This window comes from Coloeus monedula (assembly GCF_965178545.1).
Source record: "Coloeus monedula genome assembly, chromosome: W".
Taxonomy (NCBI): domain Eukaryota; kingdom Metazoa; phylum Chordata; class Aves; order Passeriformes; family Corvidae; genus Coloeus; species Coloeus monedula.
This window is the reverse complement of record NC_138821.1, coordinates 252,228-271,542: the sequence shown is the minus strand read 5'-3', so window position 1 is coordinate 271,542 and position 19,315 is coordinate 252,228. Positions and strand designations below refer to the sequence as shown.

General features: G+C 50.3%; 1 protein-coding gene across 5 annotated transcripts in view; it reads left to right on the top strand.

Annotated features, from left to right (window-relative positions):
* Positions 1-13,125, top strand: part of LOC309584582 (E3 ubiquitin-protein ligase NEDD4-like) — a 103,784-nt gene extending 90,659 nt beyond the window's left edge. For 3 of the 5 annotated variants that reach the window (XM_082300676.1, XM_082300674.1, XM_082300673.1), the window contains 15 exons: positions 458-512; positions 602-658; positions 4,461-4,519; positions 5,832-5,897; positions 6,371-6,600; positions 7,274-7,395; positions 7,788-7,858; positions 7,962-8,057; positions 9,073-9,146; positions 10,140-10,200; positions 10,500-10,559; positions 10,906-11,013; positions 11,322-11,418; positions 11,697-11,769; positions 12,740-13,125. In XM_082300676.1, the coding sequence (XP_082156802.1) occupies positions 458-512; positions 602-658; positions 4,461-4,519; positions 5,832-5,897; positions 6,371-6,600; positions 7,274-7,395; positions 7,788-7,858; positions 7,962-8,057; positions 9,073-9,146; positions 10,140-10,200; positions 10,500-10,559; positions 10,906-11,013; positions 11,322-11,418; positions 11,697-11,769; positions 12,740-12,842 (1,332 nt within the window). In that variant the 3' untranslated portion in view covers positions 12,843-13,125. The remainder of the gene's footprint in view (positions 1-457; positions 513-601; positions 659-4,460; positions 4,520-5,831; positions 5,898-6,370; positions 6,601-7,273; positions 7,396-7,787; positions 7,859-7,961; positions 8,058-9,072; positions 9,147-10,139; positions 10,201-10,499; positions 10,560-10,905; positions 11,014-11,321; positions 11,419-11,696; positions 11,770-12,739) is intronic. The other 2 variants (XM_082300677.1, XM_082300675.1) reach the window with 1 other exon arrangement.
* Positions 13,126-19,315: the final 6,190 nt, after the last annotated feature.

Genomic DNA, 19,315 nt, shown 5'->3' with positions numbered 1-19,315 from the left:
AAAAGGAATGGATGAGAAAGGAAGCACTGAGGACTAGGTTAGAACATTCTTGTCCCACTGTACAGGGAGCCTGGGTTACACATTTACAGTAAATAACCCACATAGCTTTCAGAAGTAGGAGCAGAAACTTTAAAACTAAGCCATGATGGACCATCTGTTCTCTGTGATTATTTGCTCACAGCAGGAAATGGGTGGGAATCCTGAGGGAAGAGATTTCCACTTCCAAGCTTTAAAAATACTCCCTGCACGGGATGCAGTCACCTATATAAGATCTAGGTCTGAGTTTGCCTGGATTTCTGACGTTGCCATTATGCATCTGGTCGCTTGGGGTTTCCTACCTCGTAAGCATTTTTGAGACAAGTCCAGTAGGTGTGGGCAATGCACTGCTTCAGGCTGTGTGAGACTGGTACTATTTCACTTACTCTCTCTTTTGTTTGTTTTTATTTCCCATTTCCAGCCTGGCTGGGAGGAAAGAATACATCTGGATGGAAGAACGTTTTATATAGACCATAGTAAGTAAGCACTCAGGTACTAGAGCAAATAGACAAAGGGAGGTACTAAGTATTGAAGTGAAAGCTTTGTGATTTTACTCTTCATTTAGGAAGCCAGGTGTTGATATGTGGAGACATTGATACCAGAGACTTAGTGCCCTCCTACGGTACTGTACATTCACTGGAAGCTTGCTTTAATTGGCTCATCAAGCTTTGTCCCTCTCTGACTTGTGAAGCATTAACATTTCCTCTCTGTGGTTTCTTTTGTTCTTGTTGATATTTTGGATTTGTTGTTGTTGTTGTTGATGATCCCATGGCTTACTTGCACTTAATAAATTAAAATATACACTAGGAATAGAAAATAAGATGAGAAAAGATCGTGTAGCCACAGCTCCACATATAGGCAGTGGAGCAGTTAGCACTGAGAAGTACTCTCCTTTGCTTTCAGGTCTGTGGCAGTGCTGATTCTGATCTTATTTCCTATTTAGAGCATGTGAAACTGCACCAGCCCATTAATATTCTCCAGTTCTGTTAGTGGAGTTCTAGTGTAAGTGATGTTTCATTGTAGATTTGTCTTCCTAGAGCATCTCAGAACTGCTGTGTGAGTTTTGTTGGTGTTTGGAAACAAAGCAGCCCACAAAGGCTGGGCTGAGTCTTCTTACTTTTTTTTGGTTGTTTTTTTTTTTCAAGATTTTAAGACTTATAATGAGACATTTCTTCACAGCCATAGCTAACTCTCATAACCATCAGAGGAGGGTGCACAGAGTTTAGGTTTTAACTTACCCATGTTTGACAGAATTAGGTTTGTCCCTCAGTATCACTGGCTCCCATGCTTGTCCACAGAGGTGACAGTATTAAGTCATTATTAAAAGACTGCCTCTAAAGTAATTCCAGTTTTAAAATGGTATAAATACTTTTAACTAAACATTAGAAATAATACTCAGCTAGCACCCAATGAACCTCTTCCAAACTTCACTACAGAGTTACTATCCTTTATCCCTTCTGTAGTTGTTTTTCCCAACAGAGATCTGGAAATGTAACTATGGTCAATGATTCTAAACTGCTGCCACTAAGGAGTCACAGGATAAAACTGTCCCATTTAAAACAACTGTGTAACTGCTGAGCCTCCCAACCTCTCTTAAAAAGCTTTAATTTTTCAGTCTCCTAAAGCTATTTGAGCATGTGTTAGTCCCTAAAATGGAATGTTAAAGTCATACATTAATTAGAATTCCTCAAAGAATTTGTAACTGTAAGGAAGCAAAATTTATTTGCATCTGAATTTTCCCTCTAGTCTTTTGATCTGAGTGGATTTAGCTTCTTATATAGCAGTTTTCACAAAAGTTTAGGGAAGCTTTTGGTAATGCTGCCTGTTTCCAGCAAATGTCCCTTTGGTCCCAGCCTGGTGCCCGAGCACTGCTGTGGTGGGTGGGCTGGGGGGTCTGGAGGGCAGGGGGCTCCTGAACAGTGCCACTGCCAGGACACAAAACCAGCAGGACAAGTCTGACAGAGTCAGCTGCTGGTCATGTCCTGCTTCCCTGCTACGTTTTGTAACTCTGCTGCATAATTCTCCAATGCTGTTTGTCCTATTTTTGAAATGTTTTTCTCATCCTTGGGAGAGACTGCAAGAGTCTCCTGCAGCCAGCACAGCCCCTCTGCTGTTACACTGGCACCAGAAACACTGAGTACTGGTGCAGCACACAGGGATTATTGGTACTAGAGGCTGTGTGTGACAGTGAACCCCTTTCCCTGGCTCTCTGGGCCCTCAGCTGCCCCAGTCACCTTACCTTCCATGGAGACACTGGTGTTCCCTGTTCCCTGCAGCACGCACACACTGCTGCCATCCCTGGGAGCCTCCCAGACACGTACTATCTACCTGTTGGAAGGGATCAGGAGGGAAAACAACCATTCTGCAACCATTTTCTGAACAGTTACCAGTGATTCGTGGACAAGGATACACTGAATGGGTTCCCCTCAAAGTCTGTCCACATCCACCAGTACATGGTGATACTCACAATATGCATCAGTGATTTACACAAGGAATTCAGGAGACCCACTCCTTAGTTCAGCAGGAAGCAGCAGGGCAGGAGAGGGGAGGGGCTCATTGGAATGGGATGGGAAGTCAGAGTGAGTCTAACAAATGGCCACTGCAGTGTGCAGGAAGAGGCTGCAGGAAGACGAGAATTGCAAAGTGTTTCTCAGAATGGGAATAATTAGTGGAATTTTGGTTGAAAGGGGCATGAAAAACACCATCACCTGGTCATGAGTTATCTCACCCTGTCATGTATTGACAGGAGTGCCTAAGTCCAACCTGGTGTAACCCTCCTGATGCCATCAGCACTGGGAATGTCTGGCTGTGAGGGTTCTATATCTGGCAGGGGGTCCCAAACTTCAGGGAAATAGTGGGCCCCTTGGAAAGGAAGGGAAAAGAGGAAATCATCAAAGGCCTGAGAGCCTGATTTATGACAGAGAATTGTATTAATGGGAAGACTCAAATTTTTGAAATTTTTGAAAATGTAGAGACTTTGGAAAATGTTCTGCAGAAGGATTGAGTTTGTTATCCATGTCCACTCGGGATAAGACAGAGAATCCTGAGCTACCGTTCCAGGTGGAGTGGTTCATGCCAGACCCTTGTAGCCCTGGAGGACCATTTTTAATATGAAGTCCCTGTAAGATTCTGAAAATAAAGACTGAGATTCGTTGGTGGCATTGCACACTCTGAAGTACAGAGAGCAAAGAGCTGACACACTGTCAGTCATTTCCAGTTGACCTCCGATTTCACAGAAAACTGGCACTGTGATGTGTGGCTGTTGGTGTCAAAAAGGTGAACAGAGAACTTTGTAGAAGGGAATTCCAGTGAAGGGGTTGAAGATGGAAAGGGCTGGGCTGGGTGTCCTGCCTTGACGGCAGCTCTGCTCTGTGCATCTCTGGGGTCTCTGGAGCTCAGGCTGGCAGCCCTCCAGCATTCCCGTAAGTGATAAATAGCCTTAAAGTGTGGAGATAAATAAAATAGTATTTTACTATTAAATTAACTGATAGATCAAATGTCTTGAAATGTGCTTGCAATCCTTTAGAATTTTCTCCAGTTAACATTTGCTGAATGACCCTTTTCAGATCCCAGTCTCTCTTAAACCAGGTTGGGATGCTCAAAACTTACAGGGCTTTTCCAGTTCTAGCAACATGGAAAAATGCAATCTTGACTCCTGATACCCAGTTCCTAACCCAGAACAGTAACAAACAGAGAGAGGGCAGGCCATGGCACCTCACCATTGCAGGTGGCACCTGGGATGGGGTTTGGAGCATTGTCTTATTGTTGCAACACCATTGTTTTGTTGTGATTCCGTCGTGTTCAGAATCTTGGGAGGAGCAGCTGTCTGGAGGCAGGGAAGGGGAGTCCCACCATGGTCCTGTAGAACCTTTCCTGTCATCCTCCTGGTGCTCTTCAAAGCTGTAGATGGAAAGAACTGGGCTGTGTTGCGCCACTGCCAGCATCTCCGTTGGTCATAACTGGGTGATCTCTTGCGCTAAAACAGGACAGTTCTGCCTCCCTTTACCTTCTCATTAAATCAGAGTATAGGAAAAATGTTATTCCCTCCAAATTTAAAAGTATGATACTTTAGCAGTCTGTGCAAAATTTCCGAACAGTAACTTACAGTGTCATTGCCAAAGTTTTGGGTTCCTTTACCTGCCAGGCCATGTATCTCCAATCCCAGCCCATGTTCAAATGAACATGTTCACTCACTCCTGCAGACATTGCCATCAAAGCAGTGCAAATTCCCTGGGTTCTGGGATAGTTCTGTGTTTTTGAGTGAATGTTTTCAACTAAACAGTGTGTTGGGGCTGGGGAGGATGAGGGGACACAAGCCTTTGCTAACCCTGACAGAGCTGTGCAGTGCTAGGGAGAAAAAACCAACAGAAATTCATAGTGTGGTACCAGACAAGCCATGGGATCATTTCTTTTGTTATTTGCAGATAATAAAATTACCCAGTGGGAAGACCCCAGGCTGCAGAACCCAGCCATCACGGGCCCAGTAAGTACTGCTGTGGCATTTTCCATTAAATGCCCTGACTCGGGTACAGCTGGAACCACAGCAGGCCCTGCCTGCTCCCCGGATCAGGGATGGGCAGCCTGGGAAGCAGAAGCTCTGCTGGTCCACATCCTAAGTCAGAAGAAGTTGGGAATGTTGCACCACGTTCTGGGGAGCCTCCCAGATTGTTAAGGGTTTGGGGATGCCTATGGAGAAGTGCTCCTATTTACCCACTACCTGGGTCATTACTAACAGTAGGATTTTACTGAGCTGACACATCGTTCTATTCATTTTGGGATCTCTGGGCAATAAAAAGCTGTTGCCACTTGGGAGGAGAGAGGTGGGCCTATGTGGATTCAAAGTGTGAAAAAAAAAAAGACAAAAAGTGGATCTGTCAGTTTAAGAGACGTAAAACTTCTTGCAGGTAAACAGAGATTTCAGAATATCAGCCTTAGAAAAAAATACACACCATTTTACTTCAGTATCAGATTTTAAAAACATCAAAGAGTGACTCTGACATTCTAATGCTGGTTTTGTGCTGAGTTATGCCCGTTTATGCCATTTTATGGTATTCTGACTGATTAGACTTCCAATCCCAAGATGTTTCCTGGTGCCAAGAGGATATTTTTATTCTGGGTAAATCCTCGGGACCTTTAAGAGTTTCAGGACACAGCAGATGAGCCTGCTGCGCGGTGTAATTCCAATTGCTTATTAATAATATCAGTAATAGTCACTTGTTTGACCATGGTTGCTTTTGGAGGGATTTACCCATTTGTCAGGCATTTAAAACTGGAGATCCTCACAAACGGCACTGTGCAAAGTGTTAATAGGTCTCTCCCCAGAAATGCTGAGCATAAATGGGAGAGACTATTTGAGAAAGTTTGTTTGAAGGAAATGAGATGGTCATGGTCCCCTTGAGTGACTGACAGTGGTTTGTTTGTTGGTTTTTAAGGGAAAGCAGGAGCTAATCCATTTCACAGAAGCACTAAGGATTCATCTGAATGCTTTCAATAATAATATTTCTGGTGCCATGACAAACAGAATTACTTAAATAGCATTTCATGTTGTGTTTAAATAAAGGAAACATGTAAAAAGATTATTTAATGGCTGTAGTAAAGTTATATTATCATCAGAGTAAAATGATGTCATTTTGTGGGATTTTTAAATCTCTCCTGGCTGCTCTCCATCATGGGTGGGTTTAAGGGAGCCCATGGCACAACGTGTGGGTAGCAGGGCTGTACGTTCCTTTTAAATACTGTGGGGTGTCAAACTGCTGAGTAGCTGGAATGATGTGTTCTCCTGCTGCTCCCAACAGGCAGTGCCGTACTCCAGGGAGTTCAAGCAGAAATACGACTATTTCCGCAAGAAGTTAAAGAAACCTGTGAGTAGAACCAGCACGGGGGGGCTGCAGGACACACCTGTCAGGTTACTCCATTGTGCTGCTCCTGAAGGGCTCAAGAAGGAGCCAAAAACACAAAGCAAAGTTTGAATTTGATGGATTTCTCAACAAAAAGCTTTTCTAAGTCTTTAAGACTCACATTTTTCTAGATGAATGCAAATGCCCTTAAAGCAGAGCACACTCAATCTTTATCCCTTTTTTTTTGTTTGTTTGTTTGTTACTTTTCTTGTTGTTTTCATCAAATATTTACCATGGAAGTCTGCAGCACTGTTCTGGAAGTGGCCCAGTTCCCCCCATGCTCTCAACCTGTGGACTGAGAGAGCTCTGGGAAATAAAAACATGGGGAACGGGAACACCAGGTGTCTGATCTGTCATTGAGCTGTTACCAGTCAGCAGTTCGCCCAAAGACTTATTTCTTGAGACTAACAAGGATAATCTAATCTTCTTTGACACAGGCTGACATACCCAACAGATTTGAGATGAAATTACACAGAAATAACATTTTTGAGGAGTCCTACAGAAGAATCATGTCTGTGAAGAGACCTGATGTACTAAAAGCCAGGCTCTGGATTGAATTTGAGTCAGAAAAAGGACTTGACTATGGAGGTGTGGCCAGAGAGTGGTTTTTTCTCTTGTCCAAGGAGATGTTTAACCCTTACTATGGTCTCTTTGAATACTCAGCAACGTAAGTGTCCATTAAATATTTCTATTCTCAAGGGATATACATTACATTTCGCATGAGAGGCAAAGTTGCTCTGGGCAGAGGTAGCTCCTCCTTCCCAGGGTGCCCTGGGCAGCACCACTGCCCTGTTCCTTCTGCCCTTCAGAGAGCCTTTGGAATGGTCCTTGAGAGCCTAGAAAACATTTCCATTGCTCAGACAATATCCAGGGCAGCAAAACTGCAGTTTTTGAGGTCAGTAATGGTGAAGGGACCAGTGTCATAGAAAAGCCTCTTTCCTCTGCTGCCCAGAGTTCCAGCGCTGCTGTAGAGCAAGCTCGAATGCAGCTGCTTGTTCACACTGCAGGAGTTCCCTAGCAGTGGCCTCCCAGAACTTTAAACTGGGGGCTGCCCACCTTTAAAATCTTGGAGCAATCCGTTAGTGCAAGGGAAAGAGGGTGTCTCTTGCTCACAGTGGGTTTGGTTTCCTGCTGCGTCAGCCCTCAGTGGCTCTGTGGTGGGAGCACCAGGCTTAGGCCCCTCTGGGGGGTGTGGGACAGACTGGAAAGAACTTGGACACAGCCCCATGACACTATTGAAGGGAAATGCCCCAAAGCTCAAGTTACTTACTAACATATCTGAGTATCTGCTTATTTAAAGACTTGGTTCTTTAGCTATTTTTTTTCTTTCCCCAAAAAAGGGACAACTATACACTTCAGATTAATCCTAATTCAGGTCTCTGTAACGAAGACCATCTGTCGTACTTCACGTTCATTGGCCGGGTGGCCGGCCTGGCTGTGTACCACGGGAAGCTGCTGGACGGTGAGTCCTGCTCCTGCCCTGCTGCTGCCACTGGGCTTTGGGGAGGGAAATGCACCTGCTTTAGAGCCCCAGGTTCTGGGGACAGTCTGGGACTGGACCTGTTGGGAATTGAATGGTGATTCTTGAAATGGGATAGTGTCCTGAGCTCAGTTCCCCATCTTTTGGCTCTCTCTGCCATTGTTAGGGTGGTCAGTGGAATGTGGTAGTTAGTGGATAACTGTTGAAAGTGAAAAATGGGACTTTCTGTAGCTAAATAAACCTGAGCTGCTGTGATGCTGTTGCAGTTGCAGGGCTGTTACAGTCAGGAGTTAACAGGAAATGCCAGGGGTGGTGCCCTCGAGCAGTTGTGCAGGTGCAGGGCAAGGCAGGTAATGTTTTCCTCTCCCTCACAGGCTTCTTCATCAGACCTTTCTACAAGATGATGCTGGGGAAGCCCATAACTCTCAAAGACATGGAGTCAGTGGTAAGACCCCATTTAACCCATGCCAGTGCTTGCAGGCCCTTGGGTTTCTAGAACTCTGCACTAATTGCCCCTTTTCAAACTGCCTAATTGTGCTCTACCCTAGGATAGCGAATACTACAACTCTTTGAAGTGGATCCTGGAAAACGACCCTACGGAGCTGGATCTCATGTTTTGCATAGATGAGGAAAACTTTGGACAGGTATGTAAAGGTTATTTACATCTTAGGACTGCTTGTTGCCAACAAATACCTCAGTACTGAGCAGTCTCGTGGTGGTGAATGTCACTGATCAGCCTTCACCTCTCTGTGTTTTCAGCTGGGACTGGGGGTGTCACATTGCTGTCAGGGAGCTGTGACATCTCTGGGACAAGCTGGATGTGCAGCTGAGTAAAATACTTGCAATGAGGAGGAATAAAGGTGTCCCACAGTCCAGCTGGAAGATGGTCAGAGCCCAGGGACTGTTTGGGTTTCTGAGGTTGCAGGGAGGTGCTCTCTGCAGTGCCTGTCGCAGAGGCAGCTGGTACGACAGGGGGAAGCGGTCAGGTTTAAAAGGGTCACAGTCTATGGGTATCTTTCTCCATTACAACTGAAAATGTTGTAGACATTAAATTAAATTAACTTGCTTAGAGGCTTTTATGGTCTTTTTTAGCATTTTCCCTTTGTTTACTTCTGAGATTTGTTTACTAGATCCTGGCTCCAGGTACAACTGGACCTGGGGATTACAGGGCCTTTCATAAAAACTGACTCAAACGTTTCAAACCATGCACTCAATGTCCTGTCAAAAACATTCTGATCCACTTTCCAGTGCTTACTGCCTTTTTCCTGAAGCAACATAAGGTTTATGGATTACATGGAGAACTAGGGAGAGTATTGAAGCCACAGGATGGAGAGGTTTTGTAATACACTGGTTGGGTTTTGGGCAATTTCAATATGTGATTTAACTTATTATAAATAATAACTATTATAATTTTGTATATATAATGTACATATTTTTATAAATATATAACATATATAAAAATAATAATTATAATAAAATTATTAGTAAATAGCCAGCCTCTCTGCCAGTTTTCCCTTCTGTCAGTGCCACTTTGTTCAAAAGGGTAAATCAATTTACTAATGATTTTCTGATACTGCTTGCAAAACGCTGCTCAGGGAGAGTGGGTTCTGGGAGAAAGATGTCCTCAAATAACAGGTTTTTTGGTCTTCCAAAATACAGACATATCAAGTGGACCTGAAGCCCAATGGGTCTGAAATCATGGTAACGAATGAAAACAAGCGGGAATACATTGAGTAAGTATCATTGTGAAATATGCATGGGAGTAAGGAAGAGCAGTTGTACTTACAATTGACCCTGCTGCAATTCCTGTAGTGTGTACTGCACAAGAGCATCAGGGATCGTTGGAAAAAAAAATCTTACTGTTAACATTGTTTATATCCAGTCAGATACAAGAACAAAGAGTAAATTAAATTACATGCTTGATTTTCCTGAAATTCCCCCCATGGAAATGTGCTTCTCCAACAAATGGCTCAAGCTCAGATGAGCCAGAAGGTGCTCTCCAGCCTGGCCTTCATCCCATTGTCCTCCTCTGCCAGTCACAGACCAGAGCCAGGATTCCAGTGCCAGTGTTCCTACCAAAAATTGGCCAAATCTGAAATTAGGCTTAATTTTCAGCTTTCTCAGTTTTTCTGCCTACCAGGATGTAAAATGCATAATTCAATTATACCTGCTGGCGTTTTTCATCAGAGCCTTTTCCAAGATGAAAGGCATTAAAATTGCTACATTCGTGTAAATTGAGAATTCATTTCCAATGCCTGGACCTGGACCAATTCGATTTTTTATGCCTGCACCTGTGAGGTGTTTGTGCTGTGGGTGGCTGGTACTGAAAGCAAGGTGTCCCTTTGATGCTGCAGTTTATTTCTTTATTTAGATACGAGGTGCTGTGTCCTGACAGCTCTGCTCAGAGCTTGTAGACTTTTCTGGGAATTGTTAATTACTCAGTGTTCTGGGAAGAATAAAATGTCTGGTCACTTAGGTACCTACAGGAGTGAAAATATTCCCACTGTGATTCGGTCATAGTCACTGGGGTTTTTGGTTATTTCTTCAAATTTCCATCAGTCACCAGCCAATAAATTGGAACACTGGCAAAAGCTGCTCAGTTTCCTGAACTTGCTGAAGTTGCAAATGACAAACTGAAAGCACTGGGATTGCTGAAACCTCAGAACACTTGGCTGAGACCTGCTAATGAGTTTGTGTTTCTGATGGGGTTTTGTTTCTCTTTGCAGCCTGGTCATCCAGTGGCGGTTTGTAAACAGAGTGCAGAAGCAAATGAATGCCTTTCTGGAGGTGAGACTCTTTAGCTTCTTTCTTTCACAAAAATAGGGATTTTTTTTCTACTACAGGTTTCTTACCCACTGATGTCTGTGTGAAGGGAGCAGGGAGCTTGGCAGGGAATGCAAATGGAATACTTACGTTTTATGATTTTACAGTTTTATCTTGTGTAAGAATGTATCATCTTTCCCTTATGAGAATAAGGTCATTCTCTTTCATGTTTAATTATTTGAGCTTGAAGTAATTTGGTCATGGATGTTTTTAATTAGGATTTATGTGGGATGAGAGTTTTAACTTGCTGTTCTTCTTTGCAGGGATTCACAGAACTGCTTCCTATTGATCTGATTAAAATTTTTGATGAAAATGAACTGGAGGTGAGTCAATTTGGTGCCCCAAGCTGACAATTCCCTGACAGATGTGCCATGTTCTGGGGTCTTCAATCATCCATCCCTCTCCCTGAGAGAATGTGCAGACAGAGCTGCCTTGCTCAGAGTTGGAAATTAGATGTTTCTTCCTAATTAATAAATCTATTCATGACATGCAAAGAACTGCACTTACTCAGGGAGGTGGTTGGGGGTGTACCTGTGAAAGCTCCGACTCTCCACTGTGTGTGCATAAATGACTGAAGGTCAGAGCCCTAAGGAGCAGTGACACCTTGTTACCCTGAGAGTGCAGGGAATCACACCCTCATTAACATCTCGCTGTTCTGTTTCCCTGCAGTTACTGATGTGTGGCCTTGGTGACGTCGATGTCAATGATTGGAGACAACACACCATCTATAAAAATGGTTACTGCCCAAATCATCCTGTTATCCAGTGGTTCTGGAAGGTAAGACTGGGCACCACCTCTGACTGAGGTGTTGCCCTGTTTTGCAATAATTTTTTTTCATGAAAACTTCTAAGAATGGGGGGGGGTTGTGCTGGGGGGCAGGACTTGTTCCCACCTCACTCAGGCAAGGGCAGGTGTAGCTCCTGCCAGAGCAGCCCACAAATGGGACCTGGAGCAGAGAGAATCCATTGTGTCCTGAGGGTTGGCTCATACAAAAGGTGATTCATGTTGGCTTTGGGCTGCTCTTTAGTCCTGCCCATCCAGGCCAGGGCAGGAGGATGAGGCTGATGGTGTCCGTTTTCCAACAGGCTGTTCTGCTGATGGATGCTGAGAAACGGATCCGGCTCCTGCAGTTTGTGACCGGGACGTCACGTGTGCCTATGAACGGATTTGCTGAACTTTATGGTGAGCTGCCTGTGGCACAATGGGAAATCCAGCCAACCTCTGACCCCCACGTAGCACTGAGTTTTAAATGCTGATGTCTGAGCTCACTTCCTTGGCATTACACAAGCTCTGAAACCAACTCACTGGGCTTGGAAAGAAAGAACCATGTTCCTGTTGCTTTAATGTATCTGTAACAGGTGAAAAATCCAGCCACAATTGATGCCAACATTTCATGTTAAAAATAATGTTTAGGCAGTGTCCAGCAATTTCTGTTTCATACGCTTTTCATTTTCACACAGGTTCAAATGGTCCTCAGCTGTTTACAATAGAGCAGTGGGGAAGTCCTGATAAGCTGCCCCGAGCTCACACCTGGTAAGTCACCAAGGCATAAATTCCAGAGCTACTCCTGCCAGAAGGGCCATGCTGCTGACCATGCTCAGCTCTGCATCAAACAGCATTTGATCCTGTAGGTCCCCAGTGCCTTCACAAACTGAGAAACTGAAGGATATTGTTTTATTCCCCACATCCTAGTAAGTGGATGTAATGAACTACAGCAAGTCAGACATCATCAAACAGCCATAGAAAGCCCATAAATCATTGGAGAATTCAAATCAAATGTAAGGTTATAAGATAATTTAACCCTGGATTATAGATTTTTGCAAACATTGAAAGCATTCAGTACAAATCTGTCTTGCTCTGTTACATTTCAGGAATGTGGCTTTTTAAAGAAAAACTGTGCTGAGTTGGAAAACTATTTTGTTGACTATCAGTACAGACTGGTGATCTTTCTCTGTGAAACTAATCATTCTATAGAGTAATGAGCTTTAATAAAAAAACCAAACCTGAAAACAAAAGCACAAAGCCCCCCACCAAACACAAACACAACAACACTACCCTGAACACACTCCAGAATCAACCCATCCTCTTTGGGTTCCAATTCTCTGCTAGCTTTTACCTTTGGAAGACTTTCTCTTGGATGTTTAATCTTCTTTCCCCGCAGAGAGCAAAGCGTCTGTTCACTAAATCCAGAATATCTTTGCTGAGCCTCAAGAAATCAGTCTTTTGACAAAGATTGTTTTCCATCATCTAACACAGTGAGGGGCTTTCTGTTGGCTTTTTTCCTGTCCTAAGTGATTTTTACCAAATTCCTGCTTCCACCTTTGCAAAGGAAGGCAACACAGTTACTGGAGAGCTCACCTTGGGCAGGTGTGAGGTGTGCGGGGAACACTGTGGACCACAAGCTGCATTCTTAATCAAGACCCCAATTATTTAACCTTTTCTAGTCCTTTAAAACTCTGTTTTTCCATGGATTATTAAGTGACTCTTTCCTTGTCCTTTCTAGCTTTAACCGCCTAGACTTACCTCTGTATGAATCTTTCGAGGATCTGCGGGAGAAGCTCCTCATGGCCGTGGAGAATGCCCAGGGGTTTGAAGGGGTGGATTAACTTTGCGGCACCCGTTCCCTCTCCAAGCACATTCTGCTGGCTTTGGCACCTGCCTGAGGGACTCCAAGGGACTGTGGCAGAGCAGTTGCCCGGCGCTGGGCTCTGGAGCAGACCCTGGCAGCGCAGAGGCGGAGCCCCGAGGCCAGGACTGTCACCTGGGGTGGCCTTGCTGATGTTCCCACAGCAGCTGAGAACTGATCACATTTCAGCAGGACTTACTCTATTTATGTTGTGCCTCTAGGCAAAACCCTTAATAAATATTTTACACAATTTCTAATGACAATGAATGGAATTAATCATTTTACAGGTGTAGTATTACAACTCATGTTTACTTCTTAATTGATTTAGACATTTTCAGATTTTATTTCATTACAATTAAATATCATATACTTGGAAAAATGAGCATTTTTCTGAATTTAATACCAGACTTTTTTTTCAAAGCACGTTGAGCCTTGTTTTCCTAAGCCATTAGGAGAGTAGGAAAAAGCTCTGTTGGAAGCTTTCTCTCCACAAGCTGTCTCTCAAAAGCAACTCTCTTCATTAAGCACATCACTATTGTTCTGTATCCAGAAATATGGGCTGGATGTTGCATTTTTGTATAAGTACTAGAAGAATGTCAAGGCACAGGAGAGCCCTGACACAGCATGTCCAGATCTCTGTTCTACCGAAACTGCCTCATTACTGCCAAGCTGTACATGTGCTACAAAGCATCTGGGCTGGGGCTGGCATTAAGCCTTTTAGGAGAACATGCTGAACCCTGTCATTCTCTCTGTACAGTGATTTGTTTTCCATCCTTTCCTCATTCCTGTTTGCAATGGAGGCGTTCTGAATGAAATCTGGCACTCTGGAACACAGCTCTGTTCTGGCTCCTGTTTGTGTGCACTTGCTAATGAACCTAATTAACACTGGGGTTGTTCATTTCTAACTGCACCAACTCTAAAGGCGCTTTCTGTACCACCAGGAAGGTAGACCTGGTTTGAGCATAAACATTAATGGGATTTTACTCCTTCCCACTGCACATGTCCTTCTGGTGCAAGATCTGTCCCCTGGTGAATTTGGCTTCTGCTGTGTAAAAGAAAACCCAACCAGCTCTAGACCTGAGCCTGCAGACATGTTCCTCAGCAATTTATTTCTGTGATTTCTTTTTTACTAGCTCACAAAGATTTATTTAAAATACACTGCTATCTAATCCATTTTGTTACCTATGACATGTTGCATGCCTAAACTATAATGTCTGAGTTGCGTCTGTTTTGTGGCGGATTAAAGGTGACAGATTTGTGCTTGCCCCAGTGCAGTGACATGGTGACAGCACTGCTGGAGCAGGGCTGGTTCCACTGACCCGCAGCTCTGCCCTGGCCTGTTCCCCAGCATCCACACAAAGTGACAGCACTTGCCAAAACAAACTTGCATCTCACTGCCAACAGTTTTTGAGCCCTGCCCTTACCTTTGCGTCCAGCCCGTGTCCAGCCATACTGCAGAGTCTTGGGTACAGGAACACCCAGCTGGGAAGAAGCCTTACTGCCAGTAACATTCAGCAGTTATGGTCCCAGGTGTCTGAGGAAGATTAGGATAGTACTTCAATGCAGTTCAAGATTCCTTTTCTATTAGATATGTTTCCTGACATTCCTGCCTGACCTTTTCCATCTGAAGAGAAAGCTGCAACGCAAGACAGTGGCTGGCATCAGAGTAGACAGGGAATGCTGGACTGACTGCTTGGCTCTGGGGAGAGAATAGATAAATCCAGGTATTCCCACTGACCTGTACACTAAGCACAGCTGATTCTAACATGGAATGCCTTGAGAGAAGTGTCATACTCCAAAATTTGTTTTATCTTCTCCGGGAGGATTTTTGGTGAAGTCTGATGCCACTCATCAGAACATAGGGACTGCTGGGCCTGTTCTGGCTGAGAACCGCCCCAGCCCAGCCCCGACCTCCCCCGGGAACCCCCCAGTGTGATGTGGGGAAAGCCGGAGCCCCGGCGGTGTCGGGCGGTGCTTGTGAACTGCATGGGGGGACCCGCCGAGCGGGTCCGGCCCCGTGGGGACGCATCCAGGGAGGGGGCGCCGCGCTCCGGCCCTCTGGGCTTTATTCTCCGGCGCCCCGAAGCCCCGCGGCTGCGGGGGAAAGAAGGAGAGTGGGGATGGAGGACGGGAATAGCGGGGCAGAGGGGCGGGTCGGAGTGTGCAGGGGAGAGGGGGCAGGTGGAGGTGTTGCGGGGGAGGAAGGAAGGGTGAAGGAAGGAGGGGGAGGATTGAAGGCAAGTGGGGGGGAACGGGGGGGAAAAGGGGGAAGGTGGCGGGGAAGGGGAGCAGGGAGAGGGGGCAGGAAAGGTGGAGAGGGAGAATTAAGGGCAAATGGAGCAGAAGGTCAGGGTGCGAATGGAAGCAGGGAGAGGTTGGGTGGGGGGGAAGGAAGGGTGGAAGGAGGAGGGGGAGGATTGAAGGCAGGTGCGGGGAAATAGGCGGGGGGAGAAGGGGAGAAGGGAGAGGGGGCAAGGGGGCACCAGGCCGGGGGGGGAAGGAGGGCAAGGGAGGGGGGATTGCAGGAGGAGGGTGCGGAAAAGGAGGAAGGAAGGGGAGAAAGGAGAGGTACAGCGGAAGAGAAGTACAGAAGAAAAGACGTACAGAAGAAGAGAAGTATAGAAGAAAAGGGATATCGAGGAAGAGAGATCTCAAGCCCGGCCCGGCCCGGCCCGGCCCGGCCCGGCCGCAGCCGCCCCCACCGGGCGCCCTGGGGCAAATGGCACCGGGGGCCAATTCCCGGGGCTTAAATCCCCTCGGCCCCGCCCCGCGCAGCCGCTCTGGGGCCCCGCGCACCTGTGCAGGTCCCGCCCGTCACACCTGTGCCGGCCCCGCCCCGCCCAGAAATCCCGCCGGATCCGCGCTCGCTCCGCTTTGTGCGGTGGATGCTTATCTCGGGATGCGGCTGGACCGTCGCAGCCGGAGCAGGAGGGGTAGCGCCGGGCTCGGCCCATCCCCGTCCCCATCCCTCCTCGGTTCTGCGCGCCCGGGGCGGGGGTCGGGGTGGGGCCGGGACTCTGGGGCGGGGTCCCGGAGGGTCCCGGGGGCGGGTCCCGGGGCTACACGGGGCGGGGTCCCGGCTGGTACCGGGGCGGGTCCTGAGCGGTACCGGGGCGGGTCCCGGAGAGTCCCAGGAGGCAGGTCCCGGCCGATACCGGGGGCGGGGCCGGCCGATACCGGGGACGGCCCGGAGGGGCCGGGGGCGCGGCTTCAGGGGCGGGGCCCGGGACCGGCTTCAGGTGCGCGGGGCGGGCCCGGCTCAGGTGCGCGGGGCCCCAGGGCGGCTGCGCGGGGCGGGGCCGAGGTGATTTAATCCCCGGTAAGCGCCTCACCGGCCATTTGCTCACTCCGGGCACGGTGAGGGCAGGAGCTCGCTGTGCGAGCTCCGCAGGTGAGACGCGGGGGCTTCGGCCTCCCCTCCTGTCCCGTCCCCCCCCCCCCTTCCTCCTCCGCCCCGTATTCCCCTTCTTTCTCCCCCTTTCCCCTCTCCTCTCCTGTCCCAAACCCGACCGCCCCACACTCCTTCCTCTCCTGTCCCTACCCCGCTACCCCGTTCTATTCCCCCTCTCCCCCTCCTCTGTCCACCCTCCCTCTACCCCCCCCCCGGCCTTCCCTTCCCCTCCCGCTTCCCTCCGCACTCCGACCCCCCCTCCCTACCCCTTCTCATTCCCCCCCTTCCCCCCCCAACTCTTCTCTCTCCCCGTCTTCCCCTCCCCTTCTTTCTCCCGCAGCCGCGGGGCTTCGGGGCGCCGGAGAATAAAGCCCAGAGGGCCGGAGCGCGGCGCCCCCTCCCTGGATGCGCCCCCACGGGGCCGGACCCGCTCGGCGGGTCCCCCCATGCAGTTCACAAGCACCGCCCGACACCGCCGGGGCTCCGGCTTTCCCCACATCACACTGGGGGGTTCCCGGGGGAGGTCGGGGCTGGGCTGGGGGGGTTGGGGGGGGGGTGGGTTAGGGAGGGCCCCCTCCGGAGGAGGGGGTCCCTGGGGGGGGGGGGGTCAGGGCGGACCCTCTCCGGAGGGGGGGGTCCGGGGGAGGGGAGGGGTGGAGGGGGGGGACCTCCCCCCTCCAGTCCCTGCCCCCTCCTCCGGACCCCCTCCTCCGGACGGGGTCCGCCCCCGGCCCCCTCCCCGGGACCCCCTCCTCCGGACCGGGGCCCCCCGCGGGGGGGGGGAGGGGGGGGGAGGGGACGTGCGTTTGGTCATTTCTGTGTTCGCGCTGCTGAGTGACGTGACCCCCTCTGCTTCCCACCCCACCCGCCCCCCCCCCCCCCCCCCCCCCCCCCCCCCCCGGGGGCCCCGGTCCGGAGGAGGGGGTCCCGGGGAGGGGGCCGGGGCGGACCCTCTCCGGAGGAGGGGGTCCGGAGGAGGGGGCGGGGACTGGAGGGGGGAGGTCCCCCCTCCACCCCTCCCCTCCCCCGGACCCCCTCCTCCGGAGAGGGTCCGCCCCGGACCCCCCCCCAGGGACCCCCTCCTCCGGAGGGGGCCCTCCCTAACCCACCCACCCCCAACCCCTCCAGCCCAGCCCCGACCTCCCCCGGGAACCCCCCAGTGTGATGTGGGGAAAGCCGGAGCCCCGGCGGTGTCGGGCGGTGCTTGTGAACTGCATGGGGGGACCCGCCGAGCGGGTCCGGCCCCGTGGGGACGCATCCAGGGAGGGGGCGCCGCGCTCCGGCCCTCTGGGCTTTATTCTCCGGCGCCCCGAAGCCCCGCGGCTGCGGGGGAAAGAAGGAGAGTGGGGATGGAGGACGGGAATAGCGGGGCAGAGGGGCGGGTCGGAGTGTGCAGGGGAGAGGGGGCAGGTGGAAGTGTTGCGGGGGAGGAAGGAAGGGTGAAGGAAGGAGGGGGAGGATTGAAGGCAAGTGGGGGGGAACGGGGGGGGAAAGGGGGAAGGTGGCGGGGAAGGGGAGCAGGGAGAGGGGGCAGGAAAGGTGGAGAGGGAGAATTAAGGGCAAATGGAGCAGAAGGTCAGGGTGAGAATGGAAGCAAGGAGAGGTTGGGTGGGGGGGAAGGAAGGGTGGAAGGAGGAGGGGGAGGATTGAAGGCAGGTGCGGGGAAATAGGCGGGGGGAGAAGGGGAGAAGGGAGAGGGGGCAAGGGGGCACCAGGCCGGGGGGGGAAGGAGGGCAAGGGAGGGGGGGGTTGCAGGAGGAGGGTGCGGAAGAGGAGGAAGGAAGGGGAGAAAGGAGAGGTACAGCGGAAGAGAAGTACAGAAGAAAAGACGTACAGAAGAAGAGAAGTATAGAAGAAAAGGGATATCGAGGAAGAGAGATCTCAAGCCCGGCCCGGCCCTGCCGCAGCCGCCCCCACCGAGCGCCCTGAGGCAAATGGCGCCGGGGGCCAATTCCCGGGGCTTAAATCCCCTCGGCCCCGCCCCGCGCAGCCGCTCTGGGGCCCCGCGCACCTGTGCAGGTCCCGCCCGTCACACCTGTGCCGGCCCCGCCCCGCCCCGCCCAGCCCAGAAATCCCGCCGGATCCGCGCTCGCTCCGCTTTGTGCGGTGGATGCTTATCTCGGGATGCGGCGGGACCGTCGCAGCCGGAGGTTCCCCGCAGCAGGCGCTGGATCGCGGCTGGAAGCGGGCGAGGCGTGGGGAGCGCCCGTGGCAGCCCCGGGACCCCCGGCGCCGCCGCTCCCTCAGCGCCGCCCTCCCCGGTGCGCGCCCCCTGGCGGACACGGACGGGCGGCGCGAGCGTGCGGCGGGCCCGGCAGCCCCCGCTGCGCTGCCCCGTGCCGGCCCCGCCCGCGGGGATGCGGAGCACCCCCAACCTCGGCACCTCCGAGGCCACCGCAGCCCCCGGCAGAGCAGCGCCCGTGGCCGCACCCCTGGGGAACGCTGCGGAACGAGCGGGGGTTCATCGGCGCGGGCGGGAGGAGCTGCTCCGTCTCTGCCACTCCTGCTCCGAACGCGCCCGGGCTGGGACCGGGGCCTTGTTCGGGCCGCTCATCCGACACCTGCCGGATGAGGGCTGACGCTCTCCTTCCTCTGCCTCCCTTTCTCTGCGGCTCGCGCTCTCCATCGGAAAAACCTCTGAGTTTAAAACGCCAGGGAAAACTGTTTCCTCTTTATTTCCAGAGCACAGGATATTCTGAGTTCGAAAGACCCCCGAGGATCATCAAATCAAATAATGAGAAGTGATTGGTCCATCTGGGGACTGAACTCAAAATCTTGGCATTCTCATCACCTGAGCCAATTTTGGGATCACGGGAAAGGGCTGGGATGGGAACGGCTGCTCCTTTTTTGCTAATGCTGCTTAACACACCAGCCTCTGGAATGGTTCTAGGGCAGAACTGTCTGGCACCTGATATGACAGCACAGAACTCCTCCAATAACCCTGAATTCCTGCCTTTTCCAGGATTTCCCCAATGGCTTGGAAGGTGCAATGTCGTTTTCCAGGGAGAAATAAGCAAAACAAGTCCTGAGGGTTCACTTGGTCCATGGCCATAATCCCAACA